The sequence below is a fragment of the Hesperophylax consimilis genome, chromosome 22, assembly GCF_061612785.1.
Source record: "Hesperophylax consimilis isolate HC1 chromosome 22, BYU_Hcon_1.0, whole genome shotgun sequence".
Lineage (NCBI taxonomy): Eukaryota > Metazoa > Arthropoda > Insecta > Trichoptera > Limnephilidae > Hesperophylax > Hesperophylax consimilis.
This window is the reverse complement of record NC_142857.1, coordinates 1,151,374-1,171,656: the sequence shown is the minus strand read 5'-3', so window position 1 is coordinate 1,171,656 and position 20,283 is coordinate 1,151,374. Positions and strand designations below refer to the sequence as shown.

Below are 20,283 nucleotides of genomic sequence, written 5' to 3'. Positions count from 1 at the left end.
AACCGCAAAATTTACGGAATACTAATTTCTAAAACTTCCATCTTCATACAAGAAACACAAAGGATATGTTATGAGTTAATGAGGAACTACAATAATATCATATAAAAGTAAGAATATGAACGAAAAATGCATAAAAAGCCATTTAATTTCATCATTTCAGCCGGGTCAATCTGGACCCACCACCGCCGCATGTGTTTCATTTTCAACCTCCGGGTATTACGTGTTAATGTCAATCGGGTTGGTCCTGCTGAGTTGCGTATTATTTTTCATTGAATTTAATTCTCCTTGCATTACTCCAAAATCGACTACCAATTCTGCAATCGTAGCCATAAGTTCGGTTGTTTTTGGTATTATTTTTACGATATTTTCCTTAGAGAATTTATTGCTAGGCTCATGAACGATTGAGATCAATCCACTGATTATCGCATTTACTTTGGTAATGTACTGCGAAGCTTTATCACTCAGAGCCATTGTTATTTTTTTTTTTTTTTTAAACAGTTGTGAACCCCTGGATTTTTGGTAGGGCGTGTAAGTACTACCGCTGGCGGCGCGGGCGGTGTAGATGCGGGCGCGGGGGGTTTATAGCAACTGTCACTTGATTACACTAATCCTTGTTTTAAACACTTTTAATGCACTATATACTTTTCTGACAATTAGTAAACTTTAAGCCAGTGTTAATTTAATATAATTAGGTGAAACACTTTAAATTTAATACTTTTTATGACTGCTTTAGATGATTTTGTTAGGATAAAAATAATGCGTGTGCACTCTCCGTATTGTTGTTGTTGTCAATTGGACCGAACCCTGAGGTACGCCGCTAGTAGCTTCAAATTCATAAGACAGACAATATGAGTAAAACATGTAACAGAAACATCAAATAATATAAAGACCAGAAGAGTACTACATATAAGACAAATCACTAAAACCACACAACCAATGCAACTATAATTCAACAAAGTGCAGGTAGAGATTACGCTTAGTTCTATAAATATATTCAATACATATATCAATCGTACCCCCAGACTTCTTGCCCAGATCATGCATCCTATTGGTTAGTGAGCGTGTCTGATAGTTTGTTGTTTATGTATTGCAGAAGAATGTTACATTTTGTCTTGTGTTCCTAGTCGACACATGGAATTTAATAGTGGTAGTGATGGCAGGACTGTCAATTAAGTTGTTAATTCTCCTGTCAGACAGTGTTATTAGATGAAATTGATTAATCAAACTGACAAACTGAATCAATTTGAATTTTGAGCTTAAAATTTACGTAACTAAGAAATTTGTGCTGAACTCTTTCTATATTTTTAGAGTGAACATTATACATAGGGGACCAAATAGGTGAATTATATTGCATTTGATTTCTGACTAATGAAATATAGAGGGTTCTCATACAATCAAAGAACTTAAAATCAGTTAAAGTTATGCGAAGGAAGCCAAACATCTTTAAAGTCTTATCAATTATATAGTAAATGTGTGCAATGAATGTCATCTTTTCATCGAATATTACACACAAGTTACGAATTTGTGATACTGGTATAAATTTAATATTATTTAATGTATATTCTTGTAAGATATTTTAATGAGTTTTGGAAAATCGTATTACTACATATATACATGTACCGTACCGAATCAGTCTACAGTCTACCGTTGCCGCGATGGAATCTAAGAAAGGCAGAATGGCGAGACTTCTCGGAATATGTTGACAGGGTTGTGGATAACATACCACCAAAGCCGAATTCCTACGACCGTTTTTCAAACCTTTTATTTCTAGCCGCAAAGAAATTTATACCTAGAGGCTACAGAAAAGTGTATATTCCAACATGGAGCTCAGAAAGTGAACAGCTTCTAGCCGAATTCGAGAGGACGAATGACCCAGACACTGCCTCTGACCTTCTCCAGTCTCTGGACGACGGGCGTATGAAACGGTGGAATGAATTAATGGAGGAAATGAATTTCGAGCACTCGAGCAGAAAAGCATGGCAAACACTAAGGCGACTTGGAGCTGCAGATCAGCCAACTAAAACAATGCCCAAAGTGTCACCAAATGCTGTTGCTCAGCAACTACTCCGTAGTTCAAAAACGACAACAAGGTCTAACATAAACCACCAGGTCCAAAAATCTCTGAAGGCGGCGCGGCTAAAATGGCCGGTGAACCCCAACACTGTGGTCGCCGTTACAGCTGACGATGTAGATATCGCCCTCACTTCAACAAAAGCTGGGAAAGCAGCTGGATGTGATGGAGTTCTTCCAGACTTTCTGAAACATGCTGGACCACGGACAAAAATATGGATCGCAAAACTATTTACTGAAATTTTCAAAACTGGAGAAATACCAAATACCTGGAGAAAGTCTAAAGTTATTGCGATCCTCAAACCCAACAAGCCAGCAGAGGATCCGAACAGCTACCGGCCAATTTCACTTTTAAGTACCATGTACAAACTTCTTGAGCGAGTTGTGCTCCGCAGACTTACTCCAATTTTGGAGAAAGTGGTCCCACAAGAGCAAGCTGGCTTCAGACCAGGCCGTAACTGCTGCGATCAGGTGTTGGCACTGACAACACACATTGAATCTGGTTTCCAGAAACGGCTGAAGACTGCGGCAGCGTTCATTGATCTCTCTGCGGCCTACGACACGGTGTGGCACAAAGGCCTCCTTGTTAAACTGTACGACACCATAGAGGATGGCAACACAGTACGACTCATTGAGCAACTGCTAACTGGCCGTACCTTCAGGGTTTTTCTAGGAGGGCGAAAAAGCAAAAAAATACCCCTCAATAATGGCCTTGCCCAGGGCTCAGTGCTGGCCCCATCGCTATTTAACATCTACACTCGAGACCTCCCTCACACTGAAGGCAGAAAATTTGCTTACGCAGATGACATCGCCGTCACAGCTCAAGCCAAAACCCTTAAAGCAGCAGAAGATATCCTCAATTCTGACCTAAAGGCTTTGGAAGAATATTTCCTCAATTGGCGACTAAAGCCAAATGGGTCGAAAACAGTTGCGACAGCTTTTCATCTTAGCAATTCACAAGCGGATGCCAAACTCTGTGTTCAGTTTGATGGAAAAAATATTTACCATGACCCCCACCCCCGCTATCTCGGAGTTACTTTGGACAGGAGCTTGAACTACCGGCAACACATGGAAACAGTGGGTAAAAAAACCAGGACAAGGCTTAACTTAGTTAATAAGCTAGCTGGAACTAGCTGGGGATGCGACGCCAACACGCTCAGAACAGCATCCATTGCCCTGGTTTTCTCAACGGCTGAATACTGTGCTCCAGTATGGGCTAGAAGCGCCCACACTTCCATGGTAGACGTTCAGCTTAATGCCACAATGCGAACCATCAGCGGGACTTTAAAATCTACTCCTCTCCCTTGGCTCCCCGTACTTGCAAACATAACCCCGCCAAACATCAGGCGAGAAATTGCAACACTGAGGGAATACAAGAAGGCGCTGCAAAAAAGCGCAATACCTCTACACGAAGATGTCGTCTCCCACCCGGCATGCCGCTTGAAGTCCCGAAAGCCCTTCTGGGCGGAAGGAGAGAGGCTCCTCCGACTACCTCTCACCCCAGAAGATAGGTGGAAACTTGAGTGGCAAACGGCCAACGTGGGAAATGCCCATCTCATACAGGACCCCACCGAGAGACAGCCTGGGTTCTCACTGCCTCGCAAAACCTGGTCCGCCATCAATAGGTTAAGGTGCTCCCATAGCCGCTGTGCCCACATGATGCACAGATGGGGCCTTAAAGAGTCGGCGATGTGTGAATGTGGTGCGGTGCAGACTACCGAACATGTGGTCAACGAATGCCCGCTCCATTCATTCCCCGGCGGGATTGATGAGGTCCACATGGCGACGCCTGAGGCCCTAAAATGGCTCGCAGATCTAGATGTCCCCCTCTGACCCCCCACCATACGAAAGAAGAAGAAGAAGTCTACAGTGAAATAACCTCCACATTAAAATTACCAAAACAAGTGTATTTTTGCAAGTAAACAAACTAGAAAGTGTTCTAAAGTTGAAATCAACTAGTGAATTTGATCTCCAGTCAGTTAGATTTCCTTAAAATAGTGTTTGCTGTGCTTGTGAGGTGTTTTAAATCTCAAAATAATCTTTAAAAATAAACGTGCAACCATAAACATCATAAACACGCAGGCGCTAGAAAAGTGTTGTCATTCTGTCACCATTGGTATAAAGTGTCGTCATCTGCATCGCTATTGGTCGATAGTGTTGTCATAATCGGCTTGTGTTCAACTGATTGCGGTACATAGGCGCTATTGAGAAATTTCAGTTTATTATTATTTCTCTTTGAATATTATCTCGGAGTAATATCCTTTTGCCAAATTATCAATCAATCATGAACTCAATCAATCTACACGAAAACTCTCTGATTTACATGACCAAGGCAAAAGACATTTTAAGTACACTAATAAAAATTATCAATGACCCAGTTAACAAATTTACTAAGGAGCAAATGGGAAAAATTACGCCGATAACTTCAGAACTTCTGGGTACCACTGGATTGATGGCGGTGCAAATGGGGATCCTTGAAGGCGAATTATCAGCCTTTAAAAGCATTCCTCAAACTTTGTCATCAGAAGTTAACTCCCAAATTCCTCCATCTAATATGTGTGATGTACTGACAGAAATCGAAGAGAGAAAGATGCGAGCAAATAATATCATTCTCTTCAATATCCCGGAGAGTGTGTCAGATCTCACCGCAATTAACATCTCAGAGGATATTAGCAAGGTATCTACAGCTCTTAAAAACATAGATATTTCAATTAATACTCATGATATTAAATTGGAACTTAAAGATCATCAATTAGCCCGGACGATTCTAATTAACAATAAAAAATTAAAGGACGGTGTTAAAGCCAGTAATGATCAAACTTTCCAACAACGGCGGCAATTGATAATGCTTCGTGAAGAACTGGAGTCCAGAAAAAAAAATGGCGAAACAAACTTAACAATAAAGTATGTGAACTCCAGCCCTAAAATTGTCGAGATGCAGCTTAATGGTGTTCCACTAGTTACAAAAAACGGTTAATTTCACACATGAATAATAACCCAGTAAATAACTTTATTGTGAATTATCAAAATGTTTTAGAATTACGCACGAAGGTGGTTGATGTGAAATTACAGAGGCCAGCTAATAAACATAAACTGGGATCATGCAGCATCTACTACCAAAATATCAGGGGTATCAAATCAAAACTCGGCAAATTCAGAGTTACAGCTCCTACCATCACACAAGACGTCATCGTACTCACCGAAACCTGGTTGGAACCTTCCATTCATTCAGCAGAGCTCGGATTACCGAATCAAAACATATACCGAATGGACCGGAGTCATAATACTAGTGCCAAATCAAGAGGAGGGGGCGTCTTAATAGCAGTAAATAAAAGCACTAACTCTAAATTAATTAAACATAAAAATTATGATGTCGAGCAAATATTTGTACTATTAAGCGGAAAATCATGTAAAACTATTATTGGCAGTGTATATATTCCTCCCAACTCGGACCTGTCGATATACAAAAATCACTGTGAGGACGTCGAGTATGTAAAAACAAAATATCCAACACACAAAATAATTGTCTGTGGTGATTACAACCTACCGAATTGTAAGTTTAATGATCCTAATTACTCGCCAATTTCTGATTGTGAAAGGGATATTCTGGATATGTGTTCTTATTTAAATCTTTCTCAATTTAATAATGTACCTAATGTTAACAATCGCATTCTCGACTTGATATTCTCAAATGAAGATAATGTAAATGTTTACGAATCTCCTGAGTTCATTGTCCCTATAGATAAACACCATCCTACACTTATAGTTTCTATACCCTACACTGGAAATGATAATCTTAAAATCTCAAGAATTTGTTATAATTTTAAAAACGCAGATTACAATAAAGTTAATGAGGTACTGTCTAACATTGACTGGACAAGTCTAAATGACGGTGATATTGATTTCAATACTGACTATTTTTACTCGCAACTCAATAATGTAATTTCAAATAATATTCCTCTTACCCAACATAAAGAATCAACGTATCCAATATGGTTCACTAAGGAATTAATTCACTTGATAAATTGTAAAAAAGAATCTCATAAAATCTATAAAGAACATAGATCTGTACCTAATTATATTAAATTTAAAAGTGTCAGGAAAGTTTGCAAAAATTTGTCTAAAAATTGTTATAAAAATTATATAATGGAAGTGGAAAATACTATAAATCATGATGTAAAACATTTCTGGAAACACGTAAAGTCTATGAAAAAAAAATGAAGTCGGGATCCCCGGAACTATGAATCATAAACAAAGGAGTTCTAGCAACATAAAAGAAATTGTTGACATGTTTGCCGATTTCTTTAAAGATGCGTTTGAACCTGACATTTCAGATGAACAAATTCCTGAATTTAATTCTGATATAAACTTGCAATTATCAAATATTAATATTAACATCACCGACATTACAAATTACCTTAAAACACTTGAACCAAAATTAAGTTTCGGGCCGGATCAAATTCCACCCATCTTGATTAAAAACTGTGCAGACAGCTTATCCATTCCGTTGTTCATATTATTTAATAAGTCTCTGTCAACGGGAAATTTCCCAAAACTTTGGAAAAAAAGTTACTTAACTCCAATATTTAAATGCGGGGATAAATCTGCAATTGAAAATTATCGTCCAATTTGTATCCAATCATCAATACCCAAGATTTTTGAAAAATTAATTCTTCTAGAGATAAACCCCAGCGTGAAATCCATCATTACAACTTGCCAAAATGGTTTTGTTTCAAACAGATCAACCTTAACCAATCTATCCCTGTACGAAAATTATATAACAAATGCACTTGCTAATAGACAACAAGTAGATTCTATATATACTGATTTCAGCAAAGCGTTTGATAAGGTTTGCCATAAAATTCTTGTTAACAAGCTGGCGAAAATTGGCATAACCGGTAACGTACTATCCTGGTTTAAGAATTATCTGTTTAATCGAGAGCTTACTGTCTGCATTAAAGGTCAACTGTCCTACACCTTTAAAGCTACAAGCGGCGTGCCCCAGGGATCACATCTAGGACCCATTCTTTTCAACATATTTATAAATGACGTTACAAATGTATTTAAACGTGTATTTAATTTGATGTTCGCAGATGATATGAAAATTTACCGAATTATTGACAATATTAATGACTGCTTATTATTACAATCAAATCTCATTAGCTTTTCTGAATGGTGTATCCGAAATAAATTAACCCTTAATGTAAAAAAGTGTCAAGTCATGAAATTTTATAGGAAGAAAAACCCATTGATTTTCACATACTGTATGAATAATCAAGTCTTAGTATCTGTTCCCGAAATAAAAGACCTGGGGATAATATTTGACACCAAATTAACATTTATCTCCCACATTAACAATATAACCACTAAAGCGATGCAAATGTTGGGTTTCATATTAAGAACATCAAAAGATTTCAAAAATTTAAAAACTTTAAAAATATTGTATTCATCCATTGTCAGAAGCCATTTAGAATTTAACTCAACCATTTGGAATTCATTTTACAATGTTCATGAAAAATCTATCGAGCGAGTCCAACATAAATTTTTACGAAACATAAATTATAGATTAGGTATTCCCATTGAAAACATTAACTACACCTCACTATTGAAAGTCATGGGCCTTGCCACTTTAAAAGAAAGAAGAATATGTTCTGATCTCTTTTTTCTTTATAAAATTGTTAATAACATGTTTGACTCCCCTGAACTCCTTAGGCTGATTGACTTTCATGTGCCTAGTAGAACGGTTCGTCAGAAGGTACCTTACCATTGTAACATTGCAGGTACGAAAGCAGAATTAAATTCAGTAATGAACCGACTGCACAGTGCAGGGAATAAATATAACATGAACACCAACGGTACTGAATGTCTGTCAGCCTATAAAAACATTGTTATTAAATCTGTATGTCTATCTTGATTTTTTTGAGATTCATTGTTATTAAATCTGTATGTCTATCTTGAGCTTTGTAATGTTTATAATTTTCAATGTATCTAAAGTTATAGAAATGTGCATCCTATAGTTTACTCTGTTTGTTGTTTTTAACTTAATATTTTTATACTCGGTACATTTTTAATTGTTTTATCTCTTCTACTCTCTGATTATATCAAATGTATTATAATTGTATCATATGTAAAAGCCCTAATTGGGCGTGTACAAACAAATAAATAAATAAATTACTTGACATTTATGAATGTTTTAAAAAAAAGCATTTTGTTCACACCTTTGATGAAGTAAATGAAGTTAGTCTGTAAAATTTGGCAATCGTACCTAAAAAATTCGTATTCTTTAAATATTTTTAAGTCGTCAGCAAATAGCAGGACTCCTTCATCATTACAATGGTCAAGAATGTCATCTCTACATAGTATAAAACAAAGTTACATTCTGCATCTGTCTGTTTGTGCGCTTAGTTCTTCTCAACTACGCAACAAATTTTGACAGGGTTTTCACTCTCATATAGAGAATTTATTCCGGAAGATACTTTTTTATAAATATCTGTGAACATCTTTTTCGATTAGGCTAACATAATCACTATAGCATTTTATTTTTTTTTATTTTTTTTTTTACATTCAACCATAGCTCCCAATGTATTTGATGAATATTTAATAGATGTAATCCATTTAAAAGTAGGTACAAAATACACATTTGTAAAATTGTGATTACAAGTATAATGAGAAAATATTAAGTAATAATTTAAAAAAGAAAACTAAATAAAAAAATAAATAAATATGAAGCAATATTAGAAAAACGTAAGAGTAACATAAAGTAAAAAAGAAATTACAACAACACTACATATAAGACAAAAGAGAATTGCGAAAAAGCTGGCTGACTGCCCCACAGGTAGCCGTGCTTTCTGGTCACTCGCTAGCTCGATCGGAAGAAATTTCTGCAGAACCACTTTACCACCTCTGACCAAGTCTGATGGTCGGCTGGCTAACTCGGCCCGCGAGAAAGCTGAATTATTAGGCAAAATTTTCGCGGAAAACTCAACTCTTCAAGATAACGAAGAGACTCCCCCTTCCATTCCGCACTGCGGTTTTCAAATGGAGGAACCGAAGATCCGGAACAGAGAGGTTTTCCGAGTCTTGAACGAGCTGAAAGTCGACAAAGCCAGTGGGCTGGACGGAATACCTGCCTTGGTCCTCAAGAGGTGTTCTGCAGAAATGACACCAGTGCTCGCGAAATTATTTAGGCTTTCTCTCAAAGGTGGAAAGGTGCCAGATCTTTGGAAAAAGGCAATCGTCCACCCAATCCCAAAAAAGGAGGACCGCTCCGACCCTTCTAACTACCGCCCCATAGCCATCACTTCCATACTCTCGAAGGTATTAGAAAGGGTGGTTAGCAACAAATTGCTCACATATCTCGAGAATAACAATATCCTAAGCGATCGGCAATATGGATTTCGTCGAAATCGATCGTGTGGCGATCTACTCGGATAAGTGACGCATATTTGGGGGCGGTACATGGAACGTTTTGGTGAAACTCAAACCGTTGGGTTGGATATCTCCAAAGCCTTTGACAGAGTCTGGCACCGGGCGCTTATCGGGAAGTTACCATCGTATGGGATCCACCCAACCCTTCATAGTTGGATTGCGGACTTTCTGAGGGGAAGAACAATTCAAACCGTGGTTGACGGCTCTTCTTCCTCACCGCACCAAATCAATGCGGGGGTGCCACAAGGATCTGTGCTGTCTCCGACGCTGTTTTTATTGCACATCAACGATCTCGTTGAATGTGCACCAATTCACTGCTACGCTGATGACAGCACCGTTCACGAGGGTTATCTTTTTGATAGGCCCCCTTCCACCTATGATGTCCGAACAGCTCGGGAAGTTTTGAAGCAAAAAATTGACCACCACCTCGAGATGGTTCGTGCCTGGGGTAAGGCTAACTTGGTCAGTTTCAACGTCTCAAAAACCCAAGCGCGTCTGATTTCAGCAAAGAGGGAGATCAATGACTGTCTGGTGCAATTTGATGGGAGCACTCTCCCCAATAAAGACTCCATTGAAATGCTTGGAGTTACTATATCAGACCAGCTCAAGTATCGGGGATCCATAGAAGCCCGAGTAAATCAGGCCTCCAAAAAGTTGGGTGTCTTGTACAGGGTGCTATGTTACGGTACCCAACACCTGGAGTCGAACCAGGGTTATAAAATGGCTAGCTCAGTGAAAGGGTAAGCAGATGAGACTCGGATACAATCAGGGGTGAGGAACTTCTTTATTCATTACTTCGTCCATCGGTCAGGAGTTTGGAAGGGCCAACACAAAATGATAACACAGGAGTAACAGGCACAAGGTATATTAATCATCTTCTAAAGAAACACAGGGTTAAATTGGATCTCTACTCTCTTCTCTCTCTGTGACGACCGGATGAAACGAGGATTTTACATGAAGTTAACAATTGAACACAAGAAAGGGTATGCCGAAAAAACTTACGGGTATCCAGGGTTCTGATGAGGGGTTGGCCTGACGTGTCGAGCTGGAGATACCCGCGCTTCCGGGAGAAGCAGCGGTAGTTTTGGTATCGTCACGCGCGAGGAATTTACCGGAAGCGAGACTCCATTGAGTACAGTTTGAGTTGAGGTATGAAACATGTTTTCGATTTGGTAGCGCAATGCATTTAGTTTAAAACTGGAACAAGATCGCGTCTAATATCGCGTAATTATGCACGCCATGTTGGCGAGCTTAGCAGTTTGCTCCGCGAGAGACACTGTTGTTCCAACCAAGGTCGGATCTTGACTGCTGGCGCGGCGTGTTGCGACCAAGCTACCGAGCGGTCGCTGTGTGGGTGGTCTGTCACGTACGCCGCGACCATCTGGCAAGGGGTAGGGTGACCAAAGCTCTTTTTAAAGTAGGGTGACCATCCTTTTAATTAGTAGGGAGACTGTATTACGTAACAAGGGTTAGGAGATTCTTCAACAGTGACCAGCTGCTGACCCTGTACAAGTCTCAAGTCCGCCCAACTATTGAATTTGGGAGCCACCTTTGGGCTGGTGCCCCAAAATACTTAATAAACCTGCTTGAATCTGTGCAAAGGAGAGCGATCCGTCTGATTGACAATCCGTTGTTAACAGACCGATTGCCTTCTCTAATACATAGACGCAATGTAGGCATGCTGTGTCTGTTCTACAGGTATTTCAATGGAGCCTGCTCCAAGGAGCTAGCAGCATTGATTTCTGATGCACCAGTGCACGTGCTCGAAACTCGACGGACACGAACTGAACACCCGTTCACGGTTGACGTTGGCTTCATGAGAACGGGCCGTTTTTACGACTCGTTTTTGTGTAAGTCGGCTCGTATGTGGAACGAGCTACCGGCATCTGTTTTTCCTCCCTCCTATAATCCGAGCCTCTTCAAGGCCCGCTTTAACAAATCCCTTCGTACAGCCCCTACCTTATTCCGCCTCACAACGCCGCCCAACTGGGTGGTGACATAGTTTCCCTGTCTGTACACTACACAGGCAGGGACACTCTTGTGAGGTGTCACATAAAAAAAAAAAACATTATTGATAATTCTTTACACTGTTTTCGTAATTTAGTAAAAGTTATATAATCATTAGGATTTCTGGAATGTTTATATATTCTGTGGATGTATTTATTGTGATTAATAATTGTTTGTACTATCTTGGCTCGTGACACGTTTTCGTAAACACCCAATGGCAGGCAGGAAAAACCTTTCTTCGGTTTTTCTTCACTTCGGTTTTATTTTTATATAATATGGGATATAATATCCATTTGGGATAGTTAGATGGTGTGAAGATGACCCTGGGAACAAAGCGTTCTATCGAGATTTATTTATTTATTTATTGGATGATTTGTATCAGCAGCTCGGCTGTGGAACGAACTGCCGGCCTCTGTGTTTCCTCCCTCCTACAACTTGGGACTCTTCAAGACCCATGTTCACTCCTTCCTCTCCACAAAAAGACCCTCCACACAGCATCTCCAAAGATGACATAGGCCCTGAGGGAAATTATTTTCTTCAGGGCCTCCTGTGTGGAGTTAATATATAAAAAAAAGAACGGTGAAAAACTTATTACAGTGGCTTTTGTTTGGTTAAAACGGTCTTAGACTAGACTCTAGACCGGTTTTACCACACAAACGTCTAAGGGGCGCGGAAGAATCTAATAGTAAGAAGAAGTAATAATTTTAAAATGTTTTAATAGACCGCTAGCATTAGAATATATATAATATTGGGGCATTGCAATTCACAGCTTTTTTCACAAATTCATCGAAAAAATTGCTTTTGTTGAATGTTACGAGGGATAACTAATCACTTATTTATGTAATTATAAACCATATAATATTTTACGTAACCGTTTTTTTTAATATCAAATAATGAATTATACAATTTGTCCAAAGAAGTGACCTCACAATGAAAATTCTTTTTTCAAACATTTTTCAGGCAGGCAGGTACCATAATATTGAAAAGTTCAAACAAAATTAGCCAACTAGTCAAAGTTAGCCATCTAGTCAATATAAGAACGTACAAATAAATTTACAGACAGATTAAATGCCAAGCGGTCGAGTTAAAACGGGATTTAACTAAGCTCAGTCAAAAACAGAATGCTTCGTAATATTGATGTTTCTCTTTACCGCCTCTAATAACATCTACTTCTTACATTAAACATTTTTAACATATAAGGGGTAAGAAGGAGCTGTAATGTGAAAAATGGTGCAAAAGGGTATCTTTGCGATTTTATCAGACATACTCGTAGAAGAAATATAAAATTAAATAATAATATTTAATAAATTATTAATAATTGACGTGCTGTTCTCGTATTTATTATGCTTATATAATGCACTTGCATAATGTGGATTGACTAGATGATCATTTGTGGAAAAGTGTGTGGAAGGGTTTAGTTTTACCTGTGGAGAAGATTTAACCCGGATATTAGATTGATTCATGGTGGATTATTTCCAGTGTCTTTATGAGATGGAGTGTCTGAACGCGACCGGAACCAGCTCGGGAGTCTTCGCAAACATTTTAAGTGGAGCCCTGAGCAGTCTCATGGTGGCCAGCTGTCTTCTGGTGGATCCCCCCCAGTGGCCCCCCGACAGGGCGGAGTTATTCCTCAATAATACAAGTAAAATATGGTTTGATATGATCTGTAGATTCCCCCTAAATAAAGGGGCGGAAGACACTTGTAGGGGTAAACCTCTGTTCTGTTCATGTTTATTAGTACGAAAAACTTGTCTTATCCCACCAAATATTGATACTTGGGACTGGTCCCATTTGATTCAGATATCTCACATCATAAACTTCACCTTCCCCCTTGATAGGTGTTTCATCTTTTTTTTCTGGGCGGATTTCGCGTCATTCAGCATCAGGTCGTCCACGAAGAGCTCTAAAAGTAAACACTTATCAAGAATGTATCCCTTGGTTTTTAATTAGTCTAAAGCACAGCATAGTCCCAATTTCTGCATCATTTACAGACAGAGGCTGAAACGTTACCGGATGCTAGTTATCTACAATCTGAAGGAGAAATATTCCTAGCAACGCGCCATTCATCATCAATTCGTCCGCGGACAGCTCTTAAAGTGAACACACTTCAATAGTGTGTCCATTCATTTGAATTAGTCTACAGCACAGAATAGTCCCAATTTCTGCATCATTTACTCACAGAGGCTGTAACGTTACTGGATGCTAGTTAAGCTTATCTACAATCTGAAGGAGAAATATTCCTAGTAACGCGCCATTCGTCCGCGGAGAGCTCTTAGAGTGAACACACTTAAATAGTGTGTCCTTTGATTTGAATTAGTCTACAGCACAGCTTAGTCCCAATTTCTGCATCATTAACACACGTTACGTACATTTTACGGTACCGGATATTCCTGGCAACTCAACGGGGGGATTCACATGTGCAAGTGACCAGGCAGATACTTTTACAGTGTCCATCTGTAAAGATGGGTGGTAGACCCGCAAGGCTATCCGGAAAGTTACAATTTTACTTTACAATACAATATATTTGTAAACAGTGCCATGTAAAAATTCTCCCTTTTCATGAGTTAACTGTGGTTAAAGGTTGATAAATTAGGAGATTATCTTTTCTTTCCAGTGACTGGGCTACCTATTGCTACTGTAAGGAATCCGAAACGTTGGCTCAAGAAAGAGGCGGAAGGGTTACCCGGCACAATAACTCAAACAACATGTTGGAAGAGGGAAACCTACATCATATCCAACAATGTACCTGTTTTCTTTCTTTCCAGATATACAGGAGTATGATTTCATAGTGGTGGGAGCAGGATCCGCTGGTTCTGTTATAGCCAACAGGCTGTCTGAAATTGAAAACTGGAAAGTGTTACTTTTGGAAGCTGGTGATGATCCACCAGCAGAAAGTCAGGTAATAAAGGCAGAATTAGTATAAATTTAATGAAATGTGTTTCTGTTTCTTAGTGCTGATAACCATTACGCAGTTTCTCCCATACTATATACTACAAATCTTTCAAAGTCTATTTTTTTCGATATGCAAAAGAGGGAGTTTTTGAAAGGTTGCATGTGTATATCGGGAGTCACGAAGTATTACTGTAGCGATGTAAAATTATCACAAAATTATGAATACACTTCCTCTTCATTGCAAAAGTGTAATTTGGACTAATAATTTCAGGTTCCTCGTTTATATATCACGACCTTTAATACGGATATTGATTGGCAATACAAAACAAATAAGGAACCCAATTCTTGCCTCGGCTCCAAAGATCAACGGTGTTACTGGCCCAGAGGAAAAGTTCTAGGAGGATCGGGCGCGATAAACGGTATGTTCCACATCAGGGGAACTCGTAAAGATTACGATGACTGGGAAAGTAATGGGAACACGGGCTGGGGTTACGATAGCGTTTTGAAATATTTTATAAAGAGTGAGAATATGGAAGATGAAAATATAAAGAAAACACCAAGCTTCAATAAGTACCACGGAACAGGGGGATACTTAAACCTTGAGGAAAATCGAGCACTTTCGGACATCGGAGATAAAATATTGACTGCGGCAATAGAAATTGGATATTCAGTTGTGTCTGATATAAATGCTGACAAGACTTTGGGAATCTTCGGAACACAAGCCACGGTAAAGGATGGAGTGAGTAATTCTCCAGCAGCCGCATTTTTGACACCAGCGAAAGGCAGAAATAATTTGCACGTAGTTAAAAATGCTCAGGTCACAAAAATATTATTCGATACAAATGGGAAGAAAGTAGAAGGAATCCAATTTCAATTTCGAAATGGGGAAGAGATCTCCGTCAAAGCAACGAAGGAGGTCATACTCTCAGCTGGGGCCATAAACTCTCCTCAACTGTTGATGTTATCGGGGGTAGGACCAAGGAACCACTTACAAGATGTCGGAATAGATGTTATAGCTGACTTACCCGTAGGCCAAAATTTGCAAGATCACGTGACCTCCCACGTGATGTTCTCATTGCCAATAAATAGTACACAACAGACAAACAGGAATATTTCGATGACGCAGTACTTGACAACGAGAGAGGGCTCCCTTAGGTCATTTGAAGTGACTAAAGTAGCATTTATTAATACAAAAAAGATTGTTCCCCCGATCGTGATATTCAAAATCACTTTATAGTGACGCCCGCGGGAGGAAGTGACCTATTTTGGAAGAGTAATGGAATGAGTGATGAATTTTTAACAGCGTTTCATAAAATTGATAAAGATGTGTTAACGACTACAGTAGCACTGCTAAAACCCAAGTCAAAGGGCGAGATCTTACTCAACAGTAAAAATCAGCTTGATAAACCTTTAATATACGCCAATTACTATAAAGAAGAAGAAGATATAGAGACTATGATACGAGGAATGAAAGAAGCTTCGAGTTTTGAGAATACTGATGTGTTCCGCAAGATGAACGCTAAAGTGGAAAGGTTAGAGGTGGAGGCATGTGCTCAGTTTGAATTCAAGACTGACGAGTATTGGAGATGTATCATCAAATATTCCACCATCAGCTTGTACCATCCCGTAGGCACCGTGAAGATGGGTGTTCCTTCAGACAGCTCTGCAGTCGTCGACCCAAGATTGAAGGTCATCGGAGTTGAAGGACTTCGAGTGGCTGACGCCAGCATCATGCCTGACATAGTCAGTGCCAACACCAATGCAGCATGCATCATGATCGGTGAGAAAGCAGCCGACATGATCAAAGAAGACTGGTCGAATCACATGTAGGGGAACACAATATGAGGACTATGAAATTAATTAACATTTGATGACTAAATAGGAATTTATATATTTACTTTCTTATTCTCATTCCGCTATTTGGGTCTGTACCCAGTCAGTATGTACCTACAGAGGTAGGTGTCTCCTGCAATATCTGTATTACAGGAGAAACCTAGCATTATTACATTTATTTCGTAGGATTATATTTTTGGGCTTTGTGTAATTATTTTAACCTTTTAAATAATACAAATTTATTTTTTCTGATTTGTGATTATGTAAAAATATAGAGGGAGTGCTGGTACCTACCCTGATGTACGGAAGTGAGGCATGGAAATGGCTGAGAAAGGATGAAAGTGGACTGAATGCTGTAGAAATGAGATTCCTGAGGCTTATCTGTGGTAAAACCATGCATGATCGTGTGAGAAATGTGGAGATCCGCAAATAGTGCAAGGCTGATGTAGGCGTAGTGAGTAAGATCAAGAAAGGGACGTTTAGATGGCTTGGGCATATATATATATATATATATATATATATATATATACGATGCAAATATGAATGGTAGCAGAAGTCGGGGACGCCCGAGGAAGACATGGCATACTTGATAGATATATAGAAACTTGAGTCGGGCCATGTCAAGAGTTAGAATAATGAAAGAGTATGTATGAATGTGAATGCGGCAAGAAGTGTGTGCCAAGACCGAGTTGTTTGGCGGTCTATCCTCTCTGCCTACCCCTGCGGGGAAACGGCGTGATGGTTAGTTAGTTAGATAAAAATACAGAAATGTATTTAGAGTGAATTATTATAAATTATAAGTTATTAATTATAATGCAATAAATGATTTACATTTGCGGTAGTGGTAAATATAATATTCACAGTATCGCCTTGGTGAAAACCAGCATTCAAAAAACAAAGTATCACTGAAATGGCTTTAGCCATGTTAAGTGACCGACTGTGAATTATTACGTGGATTTTAAGAACAGAATATACCTAGTGAGCTATCGAAAATCATCCAATTTTTTTAAAGTATAATATAACTGTAAACTGAATATGAAACAATATTGGTAAAACATTTAACAGTAACATCGAATAATATATAAACCAGAACAGTACTACATATAAGACAAATCACTAAAACCACACAACCAATGCAACTATAATTCAACAAAGTGCAGGTAGAGATTACGCTTAGTTCTATAAATATATTCAATACATATATCAATCGTACCCCCAGACTTCTTGCCCAGATCATGCATCCTATTGGTTAGTGAGCGTGTCTGATAGTTTGTTGTTTATGTATTGCAGAAGAATGTTACATTTTGTCCTGTGTTCCTAGTCGACATATGGAATTCAATAGTGGTAGTGATGGCAGGATAATTAAGTTGTTAATTCTCCTGTCAGACAGTGTTATTAGATGAAATTGATTCATCAAACTGACATAATTAATGTATTCAATTTGAATTTTGACCTTAAAATTTACGTACCTAAAAAATTTGTGCTGAACTCTTTAAAAAACGAAGTCTTAAAAGTCTTATTAGTTATATAGTTAATGTGTGCAATGAATGTCAAGTTTTCATCGAATATTACACCCAAGTCACGAATTTGTCACGCTGGTATTAATTTAATATCATTTAGTGTATATTCTTGTAAGATTTTCTTGTAACATTTATGAATGTTAAAAAAAGCATTTAGTTCACACCATTGATGAAGTTGATCTAAGTTAGTCTGTAAAATTTGGCAATCGTATACATTTCGTATTCTTTAAATATTTTTAAGTCGTTATCATTTAGAGAATTCATTCCGGAAGGTTTATATATATGTACATATAAATAAAACATGCATAACTACATGATTTTTTTAAATTTTGCTGTACCTTTTTTTCTTTTAGGTTAACATAATCACTAGATATAGCATTTTATTAATAATTCTTCACGCTGTTTTCGTAATTTATTAAAATTTATGTAATCGTTAGGATTTCTGGTATGTTAATATGGATGTATTATCAAGCAATCAGAAAAAAAAAACTTTTTTTTCAAAAAAATCTCAAATTAAACATTACATTGAAAAATCTATATTCTATACAAAAATATAATTACAACATAAATCCTATGTAAGAATCGTGACTCCCTTATCAGACACAAGAAATTCCCTTTTTTGATAAGGTATACATAACCAATGATGATCTAAAATGTAATATTGTTAAATATTTATGTATTCCTTATATTACATTAAAAAAATAAAAGATAGTATTTTTGTGATTAATTAGTTTTTCTATTATCTTGGCACGAAAACACCCAATGGTAGGCAGGAAAACTTTTTCTTCGGCTGTTCTTATCAGTTTTATTTTTAAATAATATTTATTTATTTATTTATTAATCTTAAGTTAGCTCACATCTTCGTGTGTGCTAATAGTTTTATAAACATATAAACATGTACATTGTTTGGCAAACATAATCTTTCTTTAAATATTTCAATAAAGTCACAAAAAAAGAAACATTAATAATTGAGATAGACATATTTTCTTAATTCATTTTTGAACTTATTAATATTTTCTATCACAGCAATTTCTCTCGGGATTTTGTGATATAATATCCATTTGGGACAATTAGATGGTGTGAAGTTGACCCTGGGAACAAAGCGTTCTATTGAGGTATTTTACATAATATGGGATATAATCGTAATATCCATTTGGGATGGTTAGATGGTGTGAAGTTGACCCTGGGAACAAAGCGTGCTATCGAGTTATTTTATATAATATGGGATATAATATCCATTTGGAATAGTTAGATTGTGTGAAGTTGACTCTGGGAACCAAGCGTTCTATCGAGGTATTTTATATAATATGGGACATAATATCCATTTGGGATGTTTAGATGGTATGAAGTTGACTCTGGGAAGAAAGCGTTCTATCGAGGTATTTTATATAATATCCATTTGGTATTGTCAGATGGTGTGAAGTTGACCCTGTGAACAAAGCGTTCTATCGAGGTATTTTATATAATATGGGATATAATATTCATTTGGGATAGTTAGATGGTATGAAGTTGACTCTGGGAACAAAGCGTTCTATCTAGGTATTTTATATAATATGGGATATAATATCCATTTGGGATAGTTAGATGGTGTGAAGTTGATTCTGGGAACCAAGCGTTCTATCGAGGTATTTTATATAATATGGGACATAATATCCCTTAATAAACCCCTGGACAACACCCTGTATTTAACTCCCATTTATAATTACTAATGTTATATTTAATTATTTCCCATATATTAGCTAATTTGTGGAAATGCCAAGCCCGGTAAGACTTGTCCTTTATTACCTTTATTTTCTGTGTTTTTATCTCTTTAATATTTCAATAGAGAGTTGTTGATATTAAATGTACTAAAAATTATGATTATATACTACTATTATTAGTAAATTTAATTGATAAGATAAATTGATAGAAGTGTGATTAGGGCATGTCTGTGTGGTGTCTGAATTTACCTCATATTTATCAACTTCATGTCAAATTGATGAAATATGCAAACTATGGCATCTTTGGGAATGATGTGTGGAGGGTCTTTTCGGGAAAGGAAGGAAAAAAGTAAGATGCTGAGTAGGAATCTGGGGGTAAATGTATCCAGGAGTGATCAATTCATCCGTCGCACTGCGGTGCAAAGTGATGGGTCGAGAGAGAGCTCAGCTGGAGAGGTCAAAAGGTCTCCCCCAACCAGCCTCTCCCGATCCGATCCGACACGCAGTAGGTGGTCAAACGCATCCGCCGCCAGGACCTAGACAAACCTCACCCCAAGATCCCGGGCACCCCTGCTAAGTCATCAAACGTAGCGAATCACGTGGCATATGTGTTATCCAATAAATAGTTTCCGGAGCGACTGTACCCATGCCCGCCTCCCAAATTGAATTAATTTCTCAAACAGATATTCAATTTCATTGGCATATCTGGGGCCTAGGAGTCAAAACGTCTGATGTGGCGACATTAGTTTTCTTTCAAATCGATAAAGAACACACTTATAACGCGCCCCCGAGACGATCAATATCAATAAATTGGTTATTGTCAATACTTCTGT

At 37.9% G+C, this 20,283-nt stretch overlaps 2 protein-coding genes across 2 annotated transcripts in view; one reads left to right on the top strand and one right to left on the bottom strand.

The window, feature by feature from the left end:
* The window catches only part of Flo2 (flotillin-2), a 710,730-nt gene that overhangs the window by 213,057 nt on the left and 477,390 nt on the right, over nt 1-20,283 (bottom strand). The gene's annotated exons all lie outside the window — the stretch shown is intronic.
* On the top strand, nt 1,948-16,227 carry LOC149412592 (glucose dehydrogenase [FAD, quinone]-like). Its single transcript, XM_089645348.1, has 5 exons — nt 1,948-2,691; nt 12,985-13,147; nt 14,271-14,404; nt 14,669-15,485; nt 15,701-16,227. The coding sequence occupies exons 1-5, from the start codon at nt 1,948-1,950 to the stop codon at nt 16,225-16,227; spliced, it is 2,385 nt and encodes a 794-aa protein (XP_089501474.1).

Excerpts from the sequence above, each read along its gene's own strand:
- LOC149412592 (XM_089645348.1), top strand. The coding sequence starts at position 1,948 with ATGAATTTCGAGCACTCGAGCAGAAAAGCATGGCAAACACTAAGGCGA. Across the intron at positions 13,148-14,270 it reads GTTATTCCTCAATAATACAA|ATATACAGGAGTATGATTTC; the intron begins GTAAAATATGGT and ends CTTTCTTTCCAG. Across the intron at positions 14,405-14,668 it reads ATCCACCAGCAGAAAGTCAG|GTTCCTCGTTTATATATCAC; the intron begins GTAATAAAGGCA and ends TAATAATTTCAG.